Here is a 22,017-nt window from a genome sequence, read left to right as displayed (position 1 = left end):
TATTATATTTATATATATTTTTGTATTGTATATTTTATTGTGATTTATTTCTTTAAAAAAACAAAAGTGCTGCAAAAGCAGCGCGCATGCGCAGTGCTGTGAGCCAGTCAGCTGACTGAAGTGCGCAACAGAACCCGATCACTTCAGTAATAATCTCCTCAGTAACACTGAGTCCGAGAGACTGATATTAATAACACTCCAGTTCACGAACAACATATGGAAGTGTAAAAAATATAGAAATCAGTGTCTAATGAGTAAGACTGATTTTAAACACACAGAGGTGACGCAGACATCATGCGAGTGTGTGTGTGTTGACATCTAAATTTCTGTTTGTGCGCAGTGTGTGTTTAAATAAAGCTTCCGGTCTTTGAATGCTTCGACTTCCGCGTTTGATCGAGCAGTTTTCAGTGTTTACTGTCATTATAGTGGATAAACCCGAGTTTTCCGAGCGGACCCGCGGTGTGTGTGTGGACTCCGGGATCTCTCCAGCTGTGTGTGTGTTCGGGTGAGTCGAGCTCCACCGTGGAGGACTCACACACACCCGGTTATTGATATACTGATGTGTAATGAATCTGATCATCAGACCTGCTTCTGTTTACAGTCTGAGGATTGTCATATGTAATCAGTGTGTTCTGTCAGGGTCAGATTATTGTATTGTTAGTCAGATTATCAGGTTATTGGTCTAATAACTATAATGTCTCTATTTATTCTGTTTTGACTGATTATTTTGACATGATTATTCAGTTATTATTAATATTTAAACAGTCAGTTGGTGGGTCGAGTTCTGTCGAGTTTACTGATTCGCCTAGTCATTGTTTTACTGAAGTAGACAATATGATGATGTAGTGAATCTGAAGATGATGTGAATATGATGATGTTATGATACGATGATGTGAATATGATGGTGTTTCTGCAGGAATATGAGCTGAGATGCCGTCTGTGTCCAGCGGAGTGAAGGATCTGTACCTGTCCTCGTCACTGAGGGAACTCAACAAGAAAGCGGAAGTCAAACCGGAGAAGACCAGCACCAGAAAGTGTGTGTGAGCCGCAGAAACCATGATATACAGATCATCATAAACCCAGAGGGACAGAGAGTGGGCCGGATCTGGGCCGTGTCGTGTGTGTCGTGTGTGTCGTGTGTGTGTGTGTGTGTGTGTGTGTGTGTGTGTTCCAGGTCTTCAGCATCTGATCTGTCTGTGTGTGTGTGTGTGTGTGTTCCAGCTCTTCAGCGTCTGATCCGTGTGTGTGTGTGTGTGTGTGTGTATGTGTGTTCCAGCTCTTCAGCGTCTGATCCATGTGTGTGTGTGTGTGTGTTCCAGCTCTTCAGCGTCTGATCCATGTGTGTGTGTGTGTGTGTGTGTGTGTTCCAGCTCTTCAGCGTCTGATCCATGTGTGTGTGTGTGTGTGTGTGTGTGTGTGTGTGTGTGTGTGTGTGTGTGTTCCAGCTCTTCAGCGTCTGATCCGTGTGTGTGTGTGTGTGTGTGTGTGTGTGTGTTCCAGCTCTTCAGCGTCTGATCCGTGTGTGTGTGTGTGTGTGTGTTCCAGCTCTTCAGCGTCTGATCCATGTGTGTGTGTGTGTGTGTGTGTGTTCTAGCTATGTCCAGAGCGCCTGTAAGATCTTCAAGGCTGCGGAGGAGAGTCGTCTGCATCGAGACGAGGAGAAAGCGTACGTCCTTTACATGAAGTATCTGACGGTCTATGACCTCATCAAGAAGAGACCCGACTTCAAGCAGCAGCAGGTACAGCTGCAGTGCATTGTGGGAGCTTCTAACGGAGCTGAGGATGTGTGTGTATTATACGCGTGTGTGTAGGTGTGTGTGACGGTCACTGCTCTTGTTTGATTGGTTTCAGGAGTTCTTCCTCTCTATGCTCGGACCAAACAGCTTTAAGAAGGCCATCGAGGAGGCAGAGAAACTATCAGAGAGTCTGAAGCTCCGGTCAGTGTTTCTCACACACACTCACGGATCAGACGCTGAAGAGCTGGAACACACACACACACACACACACACACACACACACACACACACACACTCAGACTCTCAGACTCACTCACACACTCTGGCTCACACACTCTCAGACACACACACCCCCCCCCCCCCTGACTCACACACTCTCAGACACACAAACTCACACACACAGAGATTCTCTTTCACACACACACTCAGACTCACACACACAAACTCAAACTCTCACACACTCTGACACACACACTGAGTCTGAGTGAGTGTGTGAAAGAGAATCTGAGTGAGTGTGTGAAAGAGAATCTGAGTGAGTGTGTGTGTGTGTGTCTCATTAACGCGTGTTCTTCTGTCTCTCAGGTATGAGGAAATGGAGGTGCGTAAACAGCTGGAGGAGAAAGACAGACAGGAGGAAAAGAGACGAGAAGAACGAACTGAGAAAGATGGACGTTCTTCAGCGAGAGCTTCAGAGAAGAAGGACAACAAGGTGCAGCGATGTGGCTTTAGTGCAGGAGTGTATCAGTGCAAACACACTCTTCTAAATCCAGTCTGGAAAAAAACCTGCTAGTGGCTTTTTAATGTAGGGGAGAATCTGACACTCTCACACACTGAATCTCTCACTCACTGACACTCTCACTCACTGACACTCTCACTCACTGACACTCTCACTCACTGACACTCTCACTCACTGACACTCTCACTCACTGACACTCTCACACACTGACACTCTCACACACTGACACTCTCACACACTGACACTCTCACTCACTGACACTCTCACTCACTGACACTCTCACTCACTGACACTCTCACACACTGACACTCTCACACACTGACACTCTCACACACTGACACTCTCACTCACTGACACTCTCACTCACTGACACTCTCACACACTGACACTCTCACTCACTGACACTCTCACTCACTGACACTCTCACACACTGACACTCTCACACACTGACACTCTCACTCACTGACACTCTCACTCACTGACACTCTCACACACTGACACTCTCACACACTGACACTCTCACACACTGACACTCTCACTCACTGACACTCTCACTCACTGACACTCTCACACACTGACACTCTCACACACTGACACTCTCACTCACTGACACTCTCACTCACTGACACTCTCACACACTGACACTCTCACACACTGACACTCTCACACACTGACACTCTCACACACTGACACTCTGACACTCTCACACACTGACACTCTCACACACTGACACTCTCACACACTGACACTCTGACACACTCTCACACACTGACACTCTCACACTCTGACACTCTCACACACTGACACTGACTGACACTCTCACACACTGACACTCTCTCACACACTGACACTCTCACACACTGACACTCTCACACACTGACACTCTCACTCACTGACACTCTCACTCACTGACACTCTCACTCACTGACACTCTCACACACTGACACTCTCACACACTGACACTCTCACACACTGACACACACTGACACTCTCACACACTGACACTCTCACACACTGACACTCTCACACACTGACACTCTCACTCACTGACACACTGACACTCTCACACACTGACACTCTCACACACTGACACTCTCACACACTGACACACACTGACACTCTCACACACTGACACTCTCACACACTGACACTCTCACTCACTGACACACTGACACTCTCACACACTGACACTCTCACACACTGACACTCTCACACACTGACACTCTCACTCACTGACACTCTCACACACTGACACTCTCACACACTGACACTCTCACACACTGACACACTGACACTCTCACACACTGACACTCACACACTGACACTCTCACACACTGACACTCTCACTCACTGACACTCTCACTCACTGACACTCTCACACACTGACACTCTCACACACTGACACTCTCACACACTGACACTCTCACACACTGACACTCTCACACACTGACACTCTCACACACTGACACTCTGACACTCTCACACACTGACACTCTCACACACTGACACTCTCACACACTGACACTCTCACACACTGACACACACTGACACTGACACACACTGACACTCTCACACACTGACACTCTCACACACAGACACTCTGACACTCTCACACACTGACACTCTCACACACTGACACTCTCACACACTGACACTCTCACACACTGACACTCTCACACACTGACACTCTCACACACTGACACTCTCACTCACTGACACTCTCACACACTGACACTCTCACTCACTGACACTCTCACACACTGACACTCTCACTCACTGACACTCTCACTCACTGACACTCTCACTCACTGACACTCTCACACACTGACACTCTCACTCACTGACACTCTCACACACTGACACTCTCACTCACTGACACTCTCACACACTGACACTCTCACACACTGACACTCTCACACACTGACACTCTCACTCACTGACACTCTCACACACTGACACTCTCACTCACTGACACTCTCACACACTGACACTCTCACTCACTGACACTCTCACTCACTGACACTCTCACACACTGACACTCTCACACACTGACACTCTCACACACTGACACACTGACACTCTCACACACTGACACTCTCACACACTGACACACTGACACTCTCACACACTGACACTCTCACTCACTGACACTCTCACACACTGACACTCTCACTCACTGACACTCTCACACACTGACACTCTCACACACTGACACTCTCACACACTGACACTCTCACTCACTGACACTCTCACTCACTGACACTCTCACACACTGACACTCTCACTCACTGACACTCTCACACACTGACACTCTCACTCACTGACACTCTCACACACTGACACTCTCACACACTGACACTCTCACTCACTGACACTCTCACACACTGACACTCTCACTCACTGACACTCTCACACACTGACACTCTCACACACTGACACTCTCACTCACTGACACTCTCACACACTGACACTCTCACTCACTGACACTCTCACACACTGACACTCTCACACACTGACACTCTCACACACTGACACTCTCACTCACTGACACTCTCACACACTGACACTCTCACTCACTGACACTCTCACACACTGACACTCTCACTCACTGACACTCTCACTCACTGACACTCTCACACACTGACACTCTCACACACTGACACTCTCACACACTGACACACTGACACTCTCACACACTGACACTCTCACACACTGACACACTGACACTCTCACACACTGACACTCTCACTCACTGACACTCTCACACACTGACACTCTCACTCACTGACACTCTCACACACTGACACTCTCACACACTGACACTCTCACACACTGACACTCTCACACACTGACACACTGACACTCTCACACACTGACACTCTCACACACTGACACTCTCACACACTGAATCTCACACACTGACACTCTCACTCACTGACACTCTCACACACTGAATCTCACACACTGAATCTGACTACAGAAGACAATATGAATATGCCTTAGCAATATATAATAGTTCTTATCACAGATTTCCTCCAGTCATTGACAGCCTGGTTTGGTAGTTTAACTAACAGCTCAAAGTTCAAAGTTCATAGACATCATCATCATCATGCATGTTTTGAAGTGATGCGTTAATAATTAATTTAGCCTTTGTGTGTTTTACGGCAGATTAAAGAGGAGCCCAACAGCAGTAAGACTGGATGTGATAAAGGTACCGTACACACACACACGTCCCGCTGGATTGTTGTACTCCTCTGTGTTGTTGTGTGTTTGAGGGATGTTTGTCTCCCATCAGGAAGCATCAGCACACACACACACACACACACACACACACACACACACACACACACACACACACACACAGATTCTCTCACACACCTTTTTTGTCACCATTGGCTTTTGTCTTTAGTTGGGGACATTTAATTTAATATTCAACAATATTATTGATCTCCTGCACTGACACCATTATAACTGAACTGAACTGGACGATGACATCACGGCTTTCTCCAGAGCGGATATAGATATATATATATATGAACTAAATTAATAACTTTTTTACAACAGAAATGAACCATCACTGAACTTCCTTAAGCTGGACTGTGACGCTATTTTCTTCTAGAAACTTTGTTGCATTATTTTCCTGTTATCTCTGTAAAGCTGCTTTGAAACACTCTGTGTTGTAAAGTGCTGTATAAATAAAGGTGACTTGACACGACACATACACACACACATACATACACACACACACACACACACACACACACACACACACACACACACACACACACACACACACACACACACACTCACATGCGTCCTGCTGGATTCTCGTACTCCTCTGTGTTGTGTGTGTGTGTGAGGGTTGTCTCTCTCTCTCCCGTCAGGAAGCATCAGCGCCGAGGGATTGTTCCGGATGATGAAGGATCCCAGTATCAGTGTGTTGGTGATGGACACTCGACCCAGTCAGGACTTCCAGGAGTCGCAGATGTTTGTCCCGTCGCAGACGTGTATCAGCGTACCGGAGGAGGCCGTGAGCCCGGGGTGGGTCTCCTGCGCACGCACACACACACACACACACACACACACACACATTTGGCCATCTGAAATAATAGCATTTTACATGTTCCATAAAGTCAGCATGAAATAAATATATCACAATAGTCTGATCGTGAAGGATTCATTCATGCATGTTTTTTGTATTTTTTTTAAAATGTTTTTGACCTTGTTAAACCTGTTGGTCTTGTTAAACCCCTTTCTTTCAATCCACTCAAAGCGCTGCCTTCTTTTGAGTGCCACACATACGTCTCTACATCCAATCAACAACTGATGAACATAACCAGTCCTACATTTTTTGTTTTCTGTAATGTGTTTCACTTGCGTACGTCACAATACGGAAGAAAAAATCTGTTACATTGCGCTTTAAAAAAATAATTAGGTAAATAAATTGCTGCTAATTGGCTATGATGGCTGTTGGGTCATTTGACATGATTAAACAAAATATGCACATTGAAATTATCATTAAACTGAATGATAATGGTATTTTCTCCTCTATTGTGTCGTATATCGAGTGAAACGCTTCAGGAGCAAGAACAAATGTGGGCGGGGCTTGATTGTGTCTCTGGGGAATTGGTTAGATGGTTGTGGTTTGCTATTGGCTGATCTCATGTGAGTGACAGGTTAAAGCCCCGCCCTCGTCATCAGAGAAGAGAAGAGACGCTGCAAGAGGAAGATATTCTGACTCAGGATTATTAACACAATATTGATGTGCACCCATAAATCATTTAGAATAAATACTGAAAATATTCCATTAGAAAAACAAGAGCTGTCACTTTGATTTCATGGTGACTTTAAGAGAGAGCAAGTACATACTTTTTGATTAGTTTATCAGCTTCATCACCAGCCCTTCCTGCTCACATTAATACTCAGATGTGCTGGTAATCTCCAGGGTGACGGTGAATCAGATCGAGCTGAAGCTCCCAGCAGCGTCTCTGGAGGACTGGAAGCGCAGAGGGTTCGTGGATTACCTGGTTCTGCTGGACTGGTTCAGCTGCGTCTCTGATCTCAGACTGGGAACCACTTTACAGAGTCTGAAGGATGCTCTCTATAAGGTACTGTAGCACTGCAGCTCCCTGTGTATGGTGTGTGCCTGACGTGTGCGTGGCGTGTGCGTGGCGTGTGGCTGACGTGTGCGTGACATGTGTGCGGCGTGTGGCTGACGTGTGCGTGACATGTGTGCGGCGTGTGGCTGACGTGTTCGTGCCACGCACGTGGCGTGTGCCTGGCGTGTGGCTGACGTGTGCGTGGCGTGTGGCTGACGTGTGTGTGGCTGACGTGTGCGTGGCGTGTGGCTGACGTGTGCGTGGCGTGTGCCTGGCGTGTGCGTGGCGTGTGGCTGACGTGTGCGTGGCGTGTGTGCGGCGTGTGGCTGACGTGTGCGTGCCACGCACGTAGCGTGTGCCTGGCGTGTGGCTGACGTGTGCGTGGCGTGTGGCTGACGTGTGCCTGGTGTGTTCGTGGCGTGTGCCTGACGTGTGCGCGGCGTGTGGCTGACGTGTGCATGTCTGGTGTGTGTGTGCCTGACGTGTGTGTGTGTGTGTGCAGTGGGACAGCAGTACGATCCTGCGCAGTGAGCCGCTGGTGCTGGAGGGAGGGTACGAGAACTGGCTGCTGTTTTACCCGATGTACACCAGCAACGCTAAAGTCAAGCCGCCCAGACAGCAGGAGTCCAGCGCGCTGCCCCAGCGTGAGTCTCACACACTCCATCACACACTCCATACTGTCTCTGCCCCAGCGTGAGTCTCACACACTCCATCACACACTCCATACTGTCTCTGCCCCAGCGTGAGTCTCACACACTCCATCACACACTCCATACTGTCTCTGCCCCAGCGTGAGTCTCACACACTCCATCACACACTCCATACTGTCTCTGCCCCAGCGTGAGTCTCACACACTTCATACTGTGTCTTGATGCAACACCCTTCAAAAACGCTTAGATATGTAGTAGTTATAACCAGGGTTTGAAATAAACACACGCCAACCTGCCAGATGCAGGTATAAATCAACTGTGGCGGGAAACGCTGTCAAATCACGAGCCAATTTGGCGTTACTTATAATGTTTACTCACTTCGCTGGGAAGTTAGTGTAAGACAAATCTGCACAGATTTAGCACAAATACTCATGACTCATGATATATAATACAGCGTATTGCACAGAATCTGCTCATATCTGCTCACTTCAACATACTCATCACTACACAATAAATATCGGAGCGCTTGTTCATTTGCATTGAAGCAATAGCGCAGATTAAAAAGCATTTGGTGAACAGAAAAGACATTATTTTCCAACTTCCTAATTGTTTTTTTAATGTTCTTTGTACTGTATTGATCTGTGCACCTAAAACACATTTTTGGTGGAAAGCATGAGGATGAAAGAGGAAGAGGAGATGCTGGATGACAGGACTTTATTTGAATAAGAAATTAATGTATGAAATTCAAATTTCATAATAAATAAATAAACATAGGTTATATACTGTATAAGCTGTGACGTAGTTAATCTGGTTCATTTCTTTTTTTCTTTTTTTTTGGCTAGTAGAAGTTCTGAATGGCCGGTAACTTAAACATTTAGTAGCCAAATTGGCCGGTGAGTGAAAAAGTACATTTTTAACCCTGATTGTGTTTGCTGTGATTTCAGTGAACTTCACGTACCCGTCGCTGGAGGAGCCCAAGCCTGTGATCGAGTGTGTAGAGCCTGAGCCTACGCAGATCAACGGCTCAACTGTGACCGAGGACCCGCCCGCAGAACCGCTCGCTAGCACACACACACCACACACACCCCTCGTTCAGCCCGCTGCCACTGACGCCACCGCCGCCGCCTCACCCAGACACACTCCACAGGTGAGTCTCACACACTCCCAACACTCACTGGCTACGTTTACATGCAACCAAATAATCTGTTAGTAATGGGACTGACGGCTCAATTGCACTGAAAAGCCTTCATGTAAGACGCCTTAATCGATGCGACTGAGCTCGATCCCAATGACATTTCAATCGGATTGAAAGGGGCGGTTTATTCCTTTTCTAATCCGATCGAGAGAACATGTACACACTGGATCGGATTGAAACCGAAACTGAAAGGAATGACGAAGAAATACAAATTGACGTAGAAATAGTGTAATGATGTAGAAATAGCATAATGACGTAGAAATAGCGTAATGAAGTAGAAATAGCGCAATGACGTAGAAATAGCGCAATGACGTAGAAATAGTGCAATGACGTGGTAATAGCGCAATGACGTGGAAATAGCGTAATGACGTAGAAATAGCATAATGACGTAGAAATAGCGTAATGACGTAGAAATAGCATAATGACGTAGAAATAGCGAAATTACGTAGAAATAGCGCAATGACGTGGAAATAGCGTAATGAAGTAGAAATAGCGTAATGACGTAGTAATAGCGTAATGATGTAGAAATAGCGTAATGAAGTAGAAATAGCGTAATGACGTAGTAATAGCGTAATGATGTAGAAATAGCGTAATGACGTAGAAATAGCGTAATGAAGTAGAAATAGCGTAATGACGTAGTAATAGCGTAATGATGTAGAAATAGCGTAATGACGTAGTAATAGCGTAATGAAGTAGAAATAGCGTAATGACGTAGTAATAGCGTAATGATGTAGAAATAACGTAATGACGTAGAAATAGCGTAATGAAGTAGAAATAGCGTAATGACGTAGTAATAGCGTAATGATGTAGAAATAGCGTAATGACGTAGTAATAGCGTAATGATGTAGAAATAGCGTAATGACGTAGAAATAGTGCAATGACGTAGAAATAGCATAATGACGTAGAAATAGCGCAATGACGTGGAAATAGCATAATGACGTAGAAATAGCGTAATGACGTAGAAATAGCCTAATGACGTAGAAATAGCGAAATTACGTAGAAATAGCGCAATGACGTGGAAATAGCGTAATGAAGTAGAAATAGCGTAATGACGTAGAAATAGCGTAATGAAGTAGAAATAGCATAATGACGTAGAAATAGCGTAATGAAGTAGAAATAGCGCAATGAATGACGTAGAAATAGTGCAATGACGTGGTAATAGCGCAATGACGTGGAAATAGCGTAATGACGTAGAAATAGCATAATGACGTAGAAATAGCGTAATGACGTAGAAATAGCATAATGACGTAGAAATAGCGAAATTACGTAGAAATAGCGCAATGACGTGGAAATAGCGTAATGAAGTAGAAATAACGTAATGACGTAGAAATAGCGTAATGAAGTAGAAATAGCGTAATGACGTAGTAATAGCGTAATGATGTAGAAATAGCGTAATGACGTAGTAATAGCGTAATGATGTAGAAATAGCGTAATGACGTAGAAATAGTGCAATGACGTAGAAATAGCATAATGACGTAGAAATAGCGCAATGACGTGGAAATAGCATAATGACGTAGAAATAGCGTAATGACGTAGAAATAGCATAATGACGTAGAAATAGCGAAATTACGTAGAAATAGCGCAATGACGTGGAAATAGCGTAATGAAGTAGAAATAGCGTAATGACGTAGAAATAGCGTAATGAAGTAGAAATAGCGTAATGATGTAGTAATAGCGTAATGACGTAGAAATAGCGTAATGACGTAGTAATAGCATAATGACGTAGAAATAGCGCAATGACGTAGAAATAGCGCAATGACGTGGAAATAGCGTAATGACGTAGTAATAGCGTAATGACGTAGAAATAGCGTAATGACGTAGAAATAGCGTAATGATGTAGAAATAGCGCAATGACGTGGAAATAGCGTAATGACGTAGTAATAGCGTAATGACGTAGTAATAGCGTAATGACGTAGAAATAGCGTAATGACGTAGAAATAGCGTAATGACGTAGAAATAGCGTAATGACGTAGTAATAGCGTAATGACGTAGAAATAGTGTAATGACGTAGAAATAGCGCAATGACGTAGAAATAGCGCAATGACGTGGAAATAGCGTAATGACGTAGTAATAGCGTATTGACGTAGTAATAGCGTAATGACGTAGAAATAGCGTAATGACGTAGAAATAGCGTAATGACGTAGTAATAGCGTAATGACGTAGAAATAGCGTAATGACGTAGAAATAGCGTAATGATGTAGAAATAATGTAATGACGTAGAAATAGCGTAATGACGTAGAAATAGCGCAATGACGTGGAAATAGCGTAATGACGTAGTAATAGCGTAATGACGTAGAAATAGCGTAATGACGTAGAAATAGCGTAATGATGTAGAAATAGCGCAATGACGTGGAAATAGCGTAATGACGTAGTAATAGCGTAATGACGTAGTAATAGCGTAATGACGTAGAAATAGCGTAATGACGTAGAAATAGCGTAATGACGTGGAAATAGCGTAATGACGTAGTAATAGCGTAATGACGTAGAAATAGTGTAATGACGTAGAAATAGCGCAATGACGTAGAAATAGCGCAATGACGTGGAAATAGCGTAATGACGTAGTAATAGCGTAATGACGTAGTAATAGCGTAATGACGTAGAAATAGCGTAATGACGTAGAAATAGCGTAATGATGTAGAAATAATGTAATGATGTAGAAATAGCGTAATGACGTGTGACGCGCTGAACGAGCTGTTCTCCTGTTGAATAAAGTGTGGTATAAACGAGTGTCTCGTCCTCCTATAATCCTCCTCTTCTGCGTGTGTGAAGTGGAGCAGGACAACGGCCCACCAGTGCTGCTTCAGACTCTCATCCACACACCACTGGTTTTGGCCATTTTTACTGTGTGATCAATATAAGCAGCGGCACAACGGCTCATACGTTCATTATCTCCTAATTATGACCAGAAATGGATAAATATTAAGTCTGCTGTTTAAAACAAATAAATAACTGTAGGAGAATAGTTATTATGCGCAGACATCAGGAAACTCTGTATATTCGTGCAGTGAGCGCATGACAAACAATTTATTCTGATTTGAAGCTTGTGGTATAAACACACACATCAACCAGATCTCATGTTTAGCGTTCATGCTAACACAATTAACATGCTAATTCAGATTCATCAATTGGGATGAATTCAGTCCAATTATTGCCGTAAAATATAAAAGTTGTGCATGTAAACTTAGCCACTGATTCACACAGACACTCACAAATAGGATTATTATTAACTCACATTAATCTATTATTTTAAAGTTTATAATTTGGACGTGTTTTGTCTTGCCAATTTACACATTCAAACTATTTTACAAGCGGAAGACGAGGCGAAAATCGTGACTCGCGCATTATCTGTGCGCACAGCCACACACACCCGAGGCGTCCTTGAACGTTTCCTTGCCAAAAGGAATGTTTAAATATCCGTCTCGGCAAGTATTCTCTCGGTTATGTCATAAATGAACAGTTGAGGAAGAAACCGGATGTGTGTCCGTATATCCGGTCCGTGCTGTCGGTTACTGTGTGTTCACACCGGACGCGAATAGCGCGTCAAATTCACGCCTGCCGCGTCTAGTTATACGCTTGACCACTTTGTGTCCATTCGCACGTCAAGAGCGAAATTGACGCGCGTAAAAACAAAAGTTTGAAGCGAAATTTACGCGCGTCAGAGGCAAAAGTTTCTAAACCCGTTGGCGGCCATCTTTTTACAAGATGTCTGATGTTGATCGATCATTTATCTTGAGAGAGTCACTGCTCTGTATTTGCTCTGGAGAGCAGGACAGTGGCGTAGGGGTCATTGTCGCCGTATTTAGGTCCACTGAGACCCTTCGGAGGCGAACCCAGTTTGGCGAGTTTCCCCATTTCCCCCAGGAGCTGTGCCTGGATGACGGCCGCTCTCAGCGGTGCTTCCGCCTGTCCCGCACCCAGTTTGATGACCTGCTGTCCCGCATCGGAGCGAGGATCACCCTCACCCACATAATCTGTCATTTATTTTTGTATTGATGATAAATGGAGCCATCCTCCTAAAGTAATTAACCTGTCCTGTTTTTTTTTTTTCTGTTTTTTTCTTTCTCACACAACACTGTCCAGACACGAGCTATGTTCTTACACACTAAAACATATTGGTTGTCTTTACATGTTTCATATAATCTGGATTTAGATATGGAATAAATAGCATTCAATACAAAATGAATACGTCTAATATATTGAAATCAAGTTTTTATGTGATAGAAGATTTACCTTTGTTTTTACTTCACCACATGACAGCAGCAAGCAGGCTCCTGATTGGTTAACGCGGCGCGAACTGACACCAAAGTTCAGATTTTTCAACTCGGGCGGCAGACGCGAATTCGCATCAAATGTGTGAATGCACAAAAAGCACTAAATAAAATCATTCGCGCTTAACTCGCCCGAACTTGACTCATTCGCGCCGCAGACATTTTTTAATTAGGCTTAATTATTAATTCCTGTACCTGAATACTACTGTTATTTACTTTATGTAATCTTCATCTCTGCTTGTAATTTGTGTATTTGTTCTTGTTTTATCACTGACTGTTCACTTGTCTTAAATAATGTTTGAACTTTTTTAGTTTCACACACTCATAGAAGTTACATAATATGTATATATATAATTATTATTATTTATTTTTTGCTGATCTGAAAAAAGATCCGATCCGTGGCTCAAAAAGCATAAATGTTCCGAACTGTGAGTTTTGTGATCGGTTGCACCACTAACTCTCTCTCTCACACACCTCAACCGTTCCTCAGGTGGACCGCACGAAGAAGCCCTCGGTGAAGCCGCCGGCGAGTGTGAAGACCAGCGACGAGCCTCCGGTTAACGACGGCCCTGCGGTGCCCAACGGCCTGGTTCTGCCGGACCGCTCCACCAAACCCACCGGACCCACCGGACCCCTGAGCGACCCGTCCCGAGCCCTGAGCGAAGAGGAGCGCCGGGAGATCCAGGCCAAGACCCTCAGCCTGATGGAGACGGCCCGGAGAGAGCAGGAGCAGCGCAGGAGAGAGAGGGAGAGAGAGGCGGCCGAGAGACACCAGCGGGAACAGAAGGAACAGGAGGATGAGGAGGAGAAGAGGAAGAGGCTGGAGAGACAGAAAGCAGAGGAAGAGCAGGATCCGGGAGATCGAGTGGATCGAGACGAGAAGGAGAAGAGCAGGAGAACACAGAAGGACGTCACACTTGACCCTGCCATGAAGAGCATGTCTCTGGACTCACATGTGCCCTCGAGTGCTGTGAGTGACTCACACACACACACACACACACACACACACACACACACACACACACACACACACACACACACACACTAACCCTACCCCTAAACCTACCCATCTCACACACACTCACACTCACACACACACACTAACCCTACCCCTAAACCTACCCATCTCACTCACACTCACACACACACACACACACACACTAACCCTACCCCTAAACCTACCCATCTCACACACACTCACACTCACACACACACACACACACACACACACACACACACACACACTAACCCTACCCCTAAACCTAAACTCGTACGCAGGGCGCCTTTACTTCTGCACACAGAACCACACGATACCAAAGCCTGACATTCTTCTCTAGAGAAAACAGAAGATTTACAATAGGCCTATGTCACGAAAAAATTGAAGACCGGAAGTACGTCTTTTAGTAGGGATACGGCTCTTCCGGTTAGCTTTTTACAATGGCGGAGTCCGATAGATACTGCTGGACCAAATCTCTCCGCAACCTGCCTGAAGTCAAATATGACGATGTGGTTCGGATGGTAAATGAAAACTCTCAAATGGAAAAGCGTGAAAGCTGAGGAATGGCTGTCTACGTCCTGACGCAGAGCAACCCGGTACACTACAACAACAGCGGCGGGCTGTTCGTCAGTAAGGTAAACGTTTCTATGGTAACAGCGAGTTGGACCAATCAGCAGACGTTGCTGCTACGCTTAGGATTGTGGGTAGTGTAGTTTTTTTTCATAAGATCGCGGATAAAACATGTTTTTCTTAAAACAGGGTTGATTTCATACGAACGTATAGCTTCTACAGGAGCAAAAACATTCGTTTCACAACCTCATAGCTCGTGGTCAGTCTACCTCGGATGGTTTAGACATTATGGCTGATAATCTAAATCCTTATGGAGAAATACTGTTGACCGGAAGTTCTGAATCCCTACTCCGCGTTCCGGAAGCAGGAAGTGTGACATAGGCCTATACACACTTAGGGACAATCTTATGAACGTCTCGGAGTGTTAGTAAAATGAACGATTTCACAACACTTCAGCAGGAGGTAACGTGCGTGTGTGTGTGTGTGTGTGTGTTTCAGAGGGAGTCTCTATTGAGAGCACACAGTGAGGAGATGGGCCGAACCGTACCTGGGCTGCCGGACGGCTGGATGAAGGTAAGAGGAAACAGCAGCAAGTGTGTGTGTGTGTGTGTGTGTGTGTGTGTGTGTGTGTGTGTGTAACGCTGATGTTCTGCTCTGCAGTTTCTGGACACGGTGACGGGCACCTACAGGTATTACCACTCGCCCACCAACCGCGTGCACCTGTACCCTCCCGAGGTCAACGCGCCTCAGGGCCCGATCCAGCCCAGCTCAGCCGGAGCCCAGCCGGAGCCGGAGAGAGAGACGGAGCGAGAGAAGCAGAGAGAGAGGGAGAGAGAGAGAGATCAGTCTAAACTCAAGCGCTCGTACTCATCTCCAGACATCAGCCAGGAGCTCAACGAGACCAGGAGACCAGCAGCCGTGCCCACTGTCAACAGAGAGAATAAGTACGAGCACACACACACACACACACACACACACAAACACACACACACTCGTGCCCACTGTCAACAGAGAGAACAAGTACGAGCACGCACACACACACACACACTCGTGCCCACTGTCAACAGAGAGAACAAGTACGAGCACACACACACACACACACACTCGTGCCCACTGTCAACAGAGAGAACAAGTACGAGCACACACACACACACTCACTCACACACACACACACACACACTCGTGCCCACTGTCAACAGAGAGAACAGGTACGAGCACGCTCTCACACACACACACACACGTCTGTTCGTACGGGTGTTCATAACGGGGCGGAGCGAGAGTTCCCAAACAATTCCTACCATAGGGATGAACTGTAAGCGTTCGCTCTGTCCTGCTCGCGGCGTGGACGCGCTCCGCTATGAATGCCCGTGCGGACGTGCGCATTTTAGTTTCACTTTCAAATTAGTGATTAAATAGATGCTTTTACATTTCGCTTTGACACCAAATGTTCCTCCGTCATCTAGTCAGTCAGTCCTCGCCCTCGCCCTCGCCCTCGCCCTCGCCCTCGCCCTCGCCCTCGCGCTGATGAGATCTGACTCCTGCTGATCTGTGCTGCGACTCTCTCGTGCGGTGCCGCGGTGCGCAAGTGATGAAGCCGGTGTTGCTTCTGAACACCAGTAACACAGACTATTGTAGCAAGCCTAATACACACACACACTCATGGACATACACAATCGTGTACACACACACACACACACACACACACACAGACTCTCACGCACGCATACACACACTCACTTGTACACACACTAATACACACACACACACACACACACTCACTTGTACACACACTAATACACATACACACACACACACACACACACACACACAGCAACCTTATTTTTAAAATTGCATGTAAAATGTAAACCCATGCTGAGTGTGTGTGTGTGTGTGTGTGTGTGTGTGTGTGTGTGTCAGGCCTCTGACGGCCTCCTATAAGACAGTGGAGATCTCCCGCCCGTCTGCTGCTAAGATCCGGAACCTGAACCCGGTGTTCGGGGGTCAGGGGCCGCTACTAACGGGCCTCCGTAACCTTGGCAACACCTGCTACATGAACTCCATCCTCCAGTGTCTGTGTAACACCGTTGCCATGGCGGAGTATTTCAACAGGAACTACTATCAGGACGACATCAACAGGTATGATGACATCACTCTGGTCTAGTGTTGTCAAAAGTACCGACATCAGAACCAAGTCGAAACTGAAATTGAAAAAATGTGCCGCTGTTGAGCGGGATCATAAACACCTCTGATTGGCCGTTGTGTTCACGAGCTCATCGGATGTCTGTGATTGGCTACAATGATCAGCGCACGGGAGTGTTTGAGAGCATCAGCGGTCCTGCAGCGCTCTGTGTGTGTGTGTGTGTGTGTGTGTGTGTGTGTTTAACCGTTGTTCATGTGAACTCAAAGACAGTGGCTGTTTGACCTATCAGTGTGTGTTGATAAAGTGTAATAGGGTAAATCCTATATAGTGCTTGGATAAAGCAAGTAGTGCACACACGTGTAGCTGGTAAAGTTGAAGCGCTGATCATTGTAGCCAATCACAGACATCCGATGAGCTCGTGAACACAACGGCCAATCAGAGGTGTTTATGATCCCGCTCAACAGCGGCACATTTTTTCAATTTCAGTTTCGACTTGGTTCTGATGTCGGTACTTTTGACAACACTAGTCAGGTCTGCATTACATCATCACAGTCAGTGTGAATCCAGAGGAACGTGACACTGTGTGTGTGTGTGTGTGTGTGTCTGCAGGGCTAATATCCTGGGCCACAAGGGCGAGGTGGCGGAGGAGTTCAGCGTGCTCATGAAGGCGCTGTGGTCGGGTCAGTATAAGATCATCAGCCCGCAGGACTTTAAAGGAACAATCTGTAAAATCAACAGCCGCTTCTCGAGCTTCGAGCATCAGGACTCACAGGAGCTGCTGCTGTTCCTCATGGACGGACTGCACGAGGACCTCAACAAGGTGTGTGTGAACGCCAGGAACACACACAGACAGACACACACAAATAATGTTTGATGGGAACGCCAGGAAAAAAAATGTGTCATGTTGAACAGAAAGACACTAAAGCCTGTCATACTTACTCACTCTCACTCTCTCTCTCTCTCTCTCTCACACACACTCTCTCTCTCTCTCACACTCACTCACTCACTCTCTCTCTCTCTCTCATACACACACACACACACTCTCTCTCTCACACACACTCTCTCTCACTCTCACACACTCTCTCACACTCTCTCTCTCACACACACACTCACTCTCTCTCACACACACTCACTCTCACTCACACACTCTCTCACTCTCACACACTCACTCTCACACTCTCTCTCACTCTCACACACACACATACACTCTCACACACTCTCTCTCTCTCTCTCTCTCTCTCTGTCAGGCGGATAAGCGCAGGGGTTATAAGGAGGAGGACATCGATCACCTGGATGACGTGAGCGCTGCGGATCTGGCCTGGTCCAAACACAAGCTCCTGAACGAGTCCATCATCGTGGCTCTGTTCCAGGGCCAGTTCAAGTCCACGGTCCAGTGCATGAGCTGCCAGCACAAGTCCCGCACCTTCGAGACCTTCATGTACCTCACGCTGGAGATGACGGCTAGCAGCAAGTGCTCTCTGCAGGTCTGACACACACACTCACTCACTCACACACACACACAGGTGTTTGCACTTTAAATGCAAATGAGCCACTGCTCCCGGCACAGGGGGCGGAGCTTCAAGAGCTTGTGTCCTTTTACCTCGCACACACTGAACATTTCTAAAACTTTTAGCCTTTTATGTTCAAACCGGAGTCAGAAAGAAGAAGAGACAACATGTAGAGCAACAGGACATTTCTGAATAGTTAGTTGATGAATTTATGTATCTGATGTGTAGTTAACTATCTTCTAGTCATTGATTAGCATATTATGTCATGATAACACGTGTGTGTGTGTGTGTGTCCAGGACTGTCTGAAGCTGTTCCATAAAGAGGAGCGTCTGACCGACAGCAACCGCTTCTACTGCCGCCACTGTAAGACACACCGAGACGCCATTAAGAAGATGCAGATCTGGAAGCTTCCGCCCATCCTGCTGGTGCACCTGAAGCGGTGCGTGCCGTCTCCGTCTCGGGGCTCTAACCCTCGGGGCTCTAACCCTCGGGGCTCGTAGTGTCGGGGCTCTAACCCTCTGGGCTCGTAGTGTCGGGGCTCTAACCCTCGGGGCTCGTAGTGTCGGGGCTCTAACCCTCGGGGCTCGTAGTGTCGGGGCTCTAACCCTCGGGGCTCGTAGTGTCGGGGCTCTAACCCTCGGGGCTCGTAGTGTCGGGGCTCTAACCCTCGGGGCGCGTAGTGTCGGGGCTCTAACCCTCTGGGCTCGTAGTGTCGGGGCTCTAACCCTCTGGGCTCGTAGTGTCGGGGCTCTAACCCTCGGGGCTCGTAGTGTCGGGGCTCTAACCCTCGGGGCGCGTAGTGTCGGGGCTCTAACCCTCGGGGCTCTAACCCTCGGGGCTCGTAGTGTCGGGGCTCTAACCCTCGGGGCTCGTAGTGTCGGGGCTCTAACCCTCTGGGCTCGTAGTGTCGGGGCTCTAACCCTCGGGGCGCGTAGTGTCGGGGCTCTAACCCTCTGGGCTCGTAGTGTCGGGGCTCTAACCCTCGGGGCTCGTAGTGTCGGGGCTCTAACCCTTGGGGCTCGTAGTGTCGGGGCTCTAACCCTTGGGGCTCGTAGTGTCGGGGCTCTAACCCTTGGGGCTCGTAGTGTCGGGGCTCTAACCCTCGGGGCTCGTAGTGTTGGGGCTCTAACCCTCGGGGCTCGTAGTGTCGGGGCTCTAACCCTCTGGGCTCGTAGTGTCGGGGCTCGTAGTGTCGGGGCTCTAACCCTCGGGGCTCGTAGTGTCGGGGCTCTAACCCTCTGGGCTCGTAGTGTCGGGGCTTTAAAGTGTCGGGCACACATGGGGCTAACAGTTTAATTTGACAATTACATTTCCAGCTTAAACTGGTAAATCTTGAACGCTTTAGAGCGACAGACTGAAGTTTGATCTCTTCTCAAAGACGACACTTGGCAGATTATTGCTGAAGTGGAAACAGTTTTAAAAAGTGAACAAAGAATTTTACGTTTATTGTTATGAAAAATTTGCAAAAATACTATTTTAAATTTTGTATGAAATACATATTTTCAGAAATATGTTTTACTCTAAAACTGTGATAAAATCAAAGCCATAAATCTAAACAAGTTGTGTTAAAATTTCTAGCCTGATATGTAAAAAACGAGGAAACTCGTCTCGCATTAATTTCCAATGCGCTCATTATTGATCACGAGGAGCACAAGTGTGACTGTTCGTTTCAGGACCATTTAACCTGTTCTAATGTCCATGATTGTGTGTGTGTGTGTGTGTGTGTGTGTGTTCACACAGCAAGTGCCAGAATCTTTACCAAGTTCTGTACGATTCCGAAAAAAATTAAATAATTGACCCCGAACCCTTTCGGTCAAAAACCAGACGTGTGAAACGTGTTCTTGTGTGTTTCAGGTTTAAGTACGACGGCCGGTGGCGTGAGAAGCTGCAGACGCTGGTGGATTTCCCGCTGGATAATCTGGACCTGTCGCAGTACGTCATCGGGCCCAAACACAACCTGAAGAAGTACAACCTGTACGGCGTATCTGTGAGTACCCGACCTCACCCCATATACACACACACGCGAACATGTTCCGGACGCTGTAACGTGTGTTCTCCTCCGCAGAATCACTACGGCGGGATGGACGGCGGCCATTACACGGCGTACTGCAAGAACCCGCTCAAGCAGCGCTGGTTCAAGTTCGACGATCACGAGGTTTCCGAGATCTCGGCCGCCAACGTTCGCTCGGCCGCCGCGTACATCTTCTTCTACTCCTCCCTGTGATGGGAGAGCGACAGCTCGTCACCGTGGCGACCGGGTGATTGACACACTGTGGGCGGAGCTGACACTTATTGACACCTCTGCTGATGGATCGCGTCTCTCTCTCTCTCTCTTTCTCTCTCTCTCTCTCTCTCTCTCTGGGCGATACAGTAATCCTGTAGGATTGTAACAGGAATCCCAACGCATTCGGAGCGTCGGCCTGATGTGTCACGTGACGTGATTTAGACGGACCTGTGTGAGATTAGCCGTCAGTATACGCGCACTATAATCCAAACCGCTCATTAGACGTGCATCCGCTGCTTAGAGACGCGTTTAATTTATTTATACGGTGACCAAATCATGCAGTCCTGGTGATGCCAGATCCGGGAGAACCCGATCCCGACTCGTTCCCGTTTAACATTAACATTAAATCACTCACTAAACTACAGTGGAAATCTTCCTACGCGTCGGCCCTGTGCTATAGGCTAGTGATCCGCTAATCAGTGCAATAACCCTCATTCATCAAACCCGATCAGTGACGCACTACATGTGTATCATCTCTGTACTAATACTGCTCTGGATCGAGTGTGTAGTGATGCGCACACACACACACGTCACATGATGGAAACGGCTCTCAAGATTCTGAGGGATGTGTCAATCTCTCACCTGGTTTCTTATCATATTAAGTGCATTCTTTAAATCCATGTATTAGCTTATAAACATTATACATGCATAAATAAAGGCATAAACACACGTGTGCTTTGAGTCTTCTGTCTAACACTGACTGTGTGTGTTTGTAATATGACTATCTCAACGGGATTGTGGGTTTAAGATAAAGACTCGCAGATCAAGATTATAATAATCTAGTGATTCAGTATCAGTAAGTTAAACAATCATAAAACAAAGAAAATGTATAC

The 22,017-nt window shown here is 46.7% G+C and overlaps 1 protein-coding gene across 1 annotated transcript; it reads left to right on the top strand.

Annotated features, from left to right (window-relative positions):
• The first annotated feature begins 119 nt into the window (after window positions 1-119).
• On the top strand, window positions 120-21,853 carry usp8 (ubiquitin specific peptidase 8). The gene is made up of 19 exons (XM_084408764.1): window positions 120-505; window positions 917-1,034; window positions 1,595-1,739; window positions 1,852-1,937; window positions 2,319-2,445; window positions 5,641-5,683; window positions 6,357-6,513; window positions 7,418-7,580; window positions 8,074-8,215; window positions 9,166-9,368; window positions 14,175-14,654; window positions 15,750-15,824; window positions 15,912-16,195; window positions 17,169-17,387; window positions 18,001-18,211; window positions 18,639-18,875; window positions 19,197-19,339; window positions 20,755-20,887; window positions 20,966-21,853. Exons 2-19 carry the CDS (start codon window positions 931-933, stop codon window positions 21,122-21,124), a joined length of 3,111 nt encoding a protein of 1,036 aa, XP_084264890.1. The 5' UTR covers window positions 120-505; window positions 917-930; the 3' UTR covers window positions 21,125-21,853.
• Window positions 21,854-22,017: the final 164 nt, after the last annotated feature.

This window comes from Rutilus rutilus (assembly GCF_951802725.1).
Source record: "Rutilus rutilus genome assembly, chromosome: 5".
NCBI classification, from domain to species: domain Eukaryota; kingdom Metazoa; phylum Chordata; class Actinopteri; order Cypriniformes; family Leuciscidae; genus Rutilus; species Rutilus rutilus.
The sequence above is the reverse complement of the archived record's forward strand: the minus strand, read 5'-3'. Positions and strand labels throughout refer to the sequence as shown.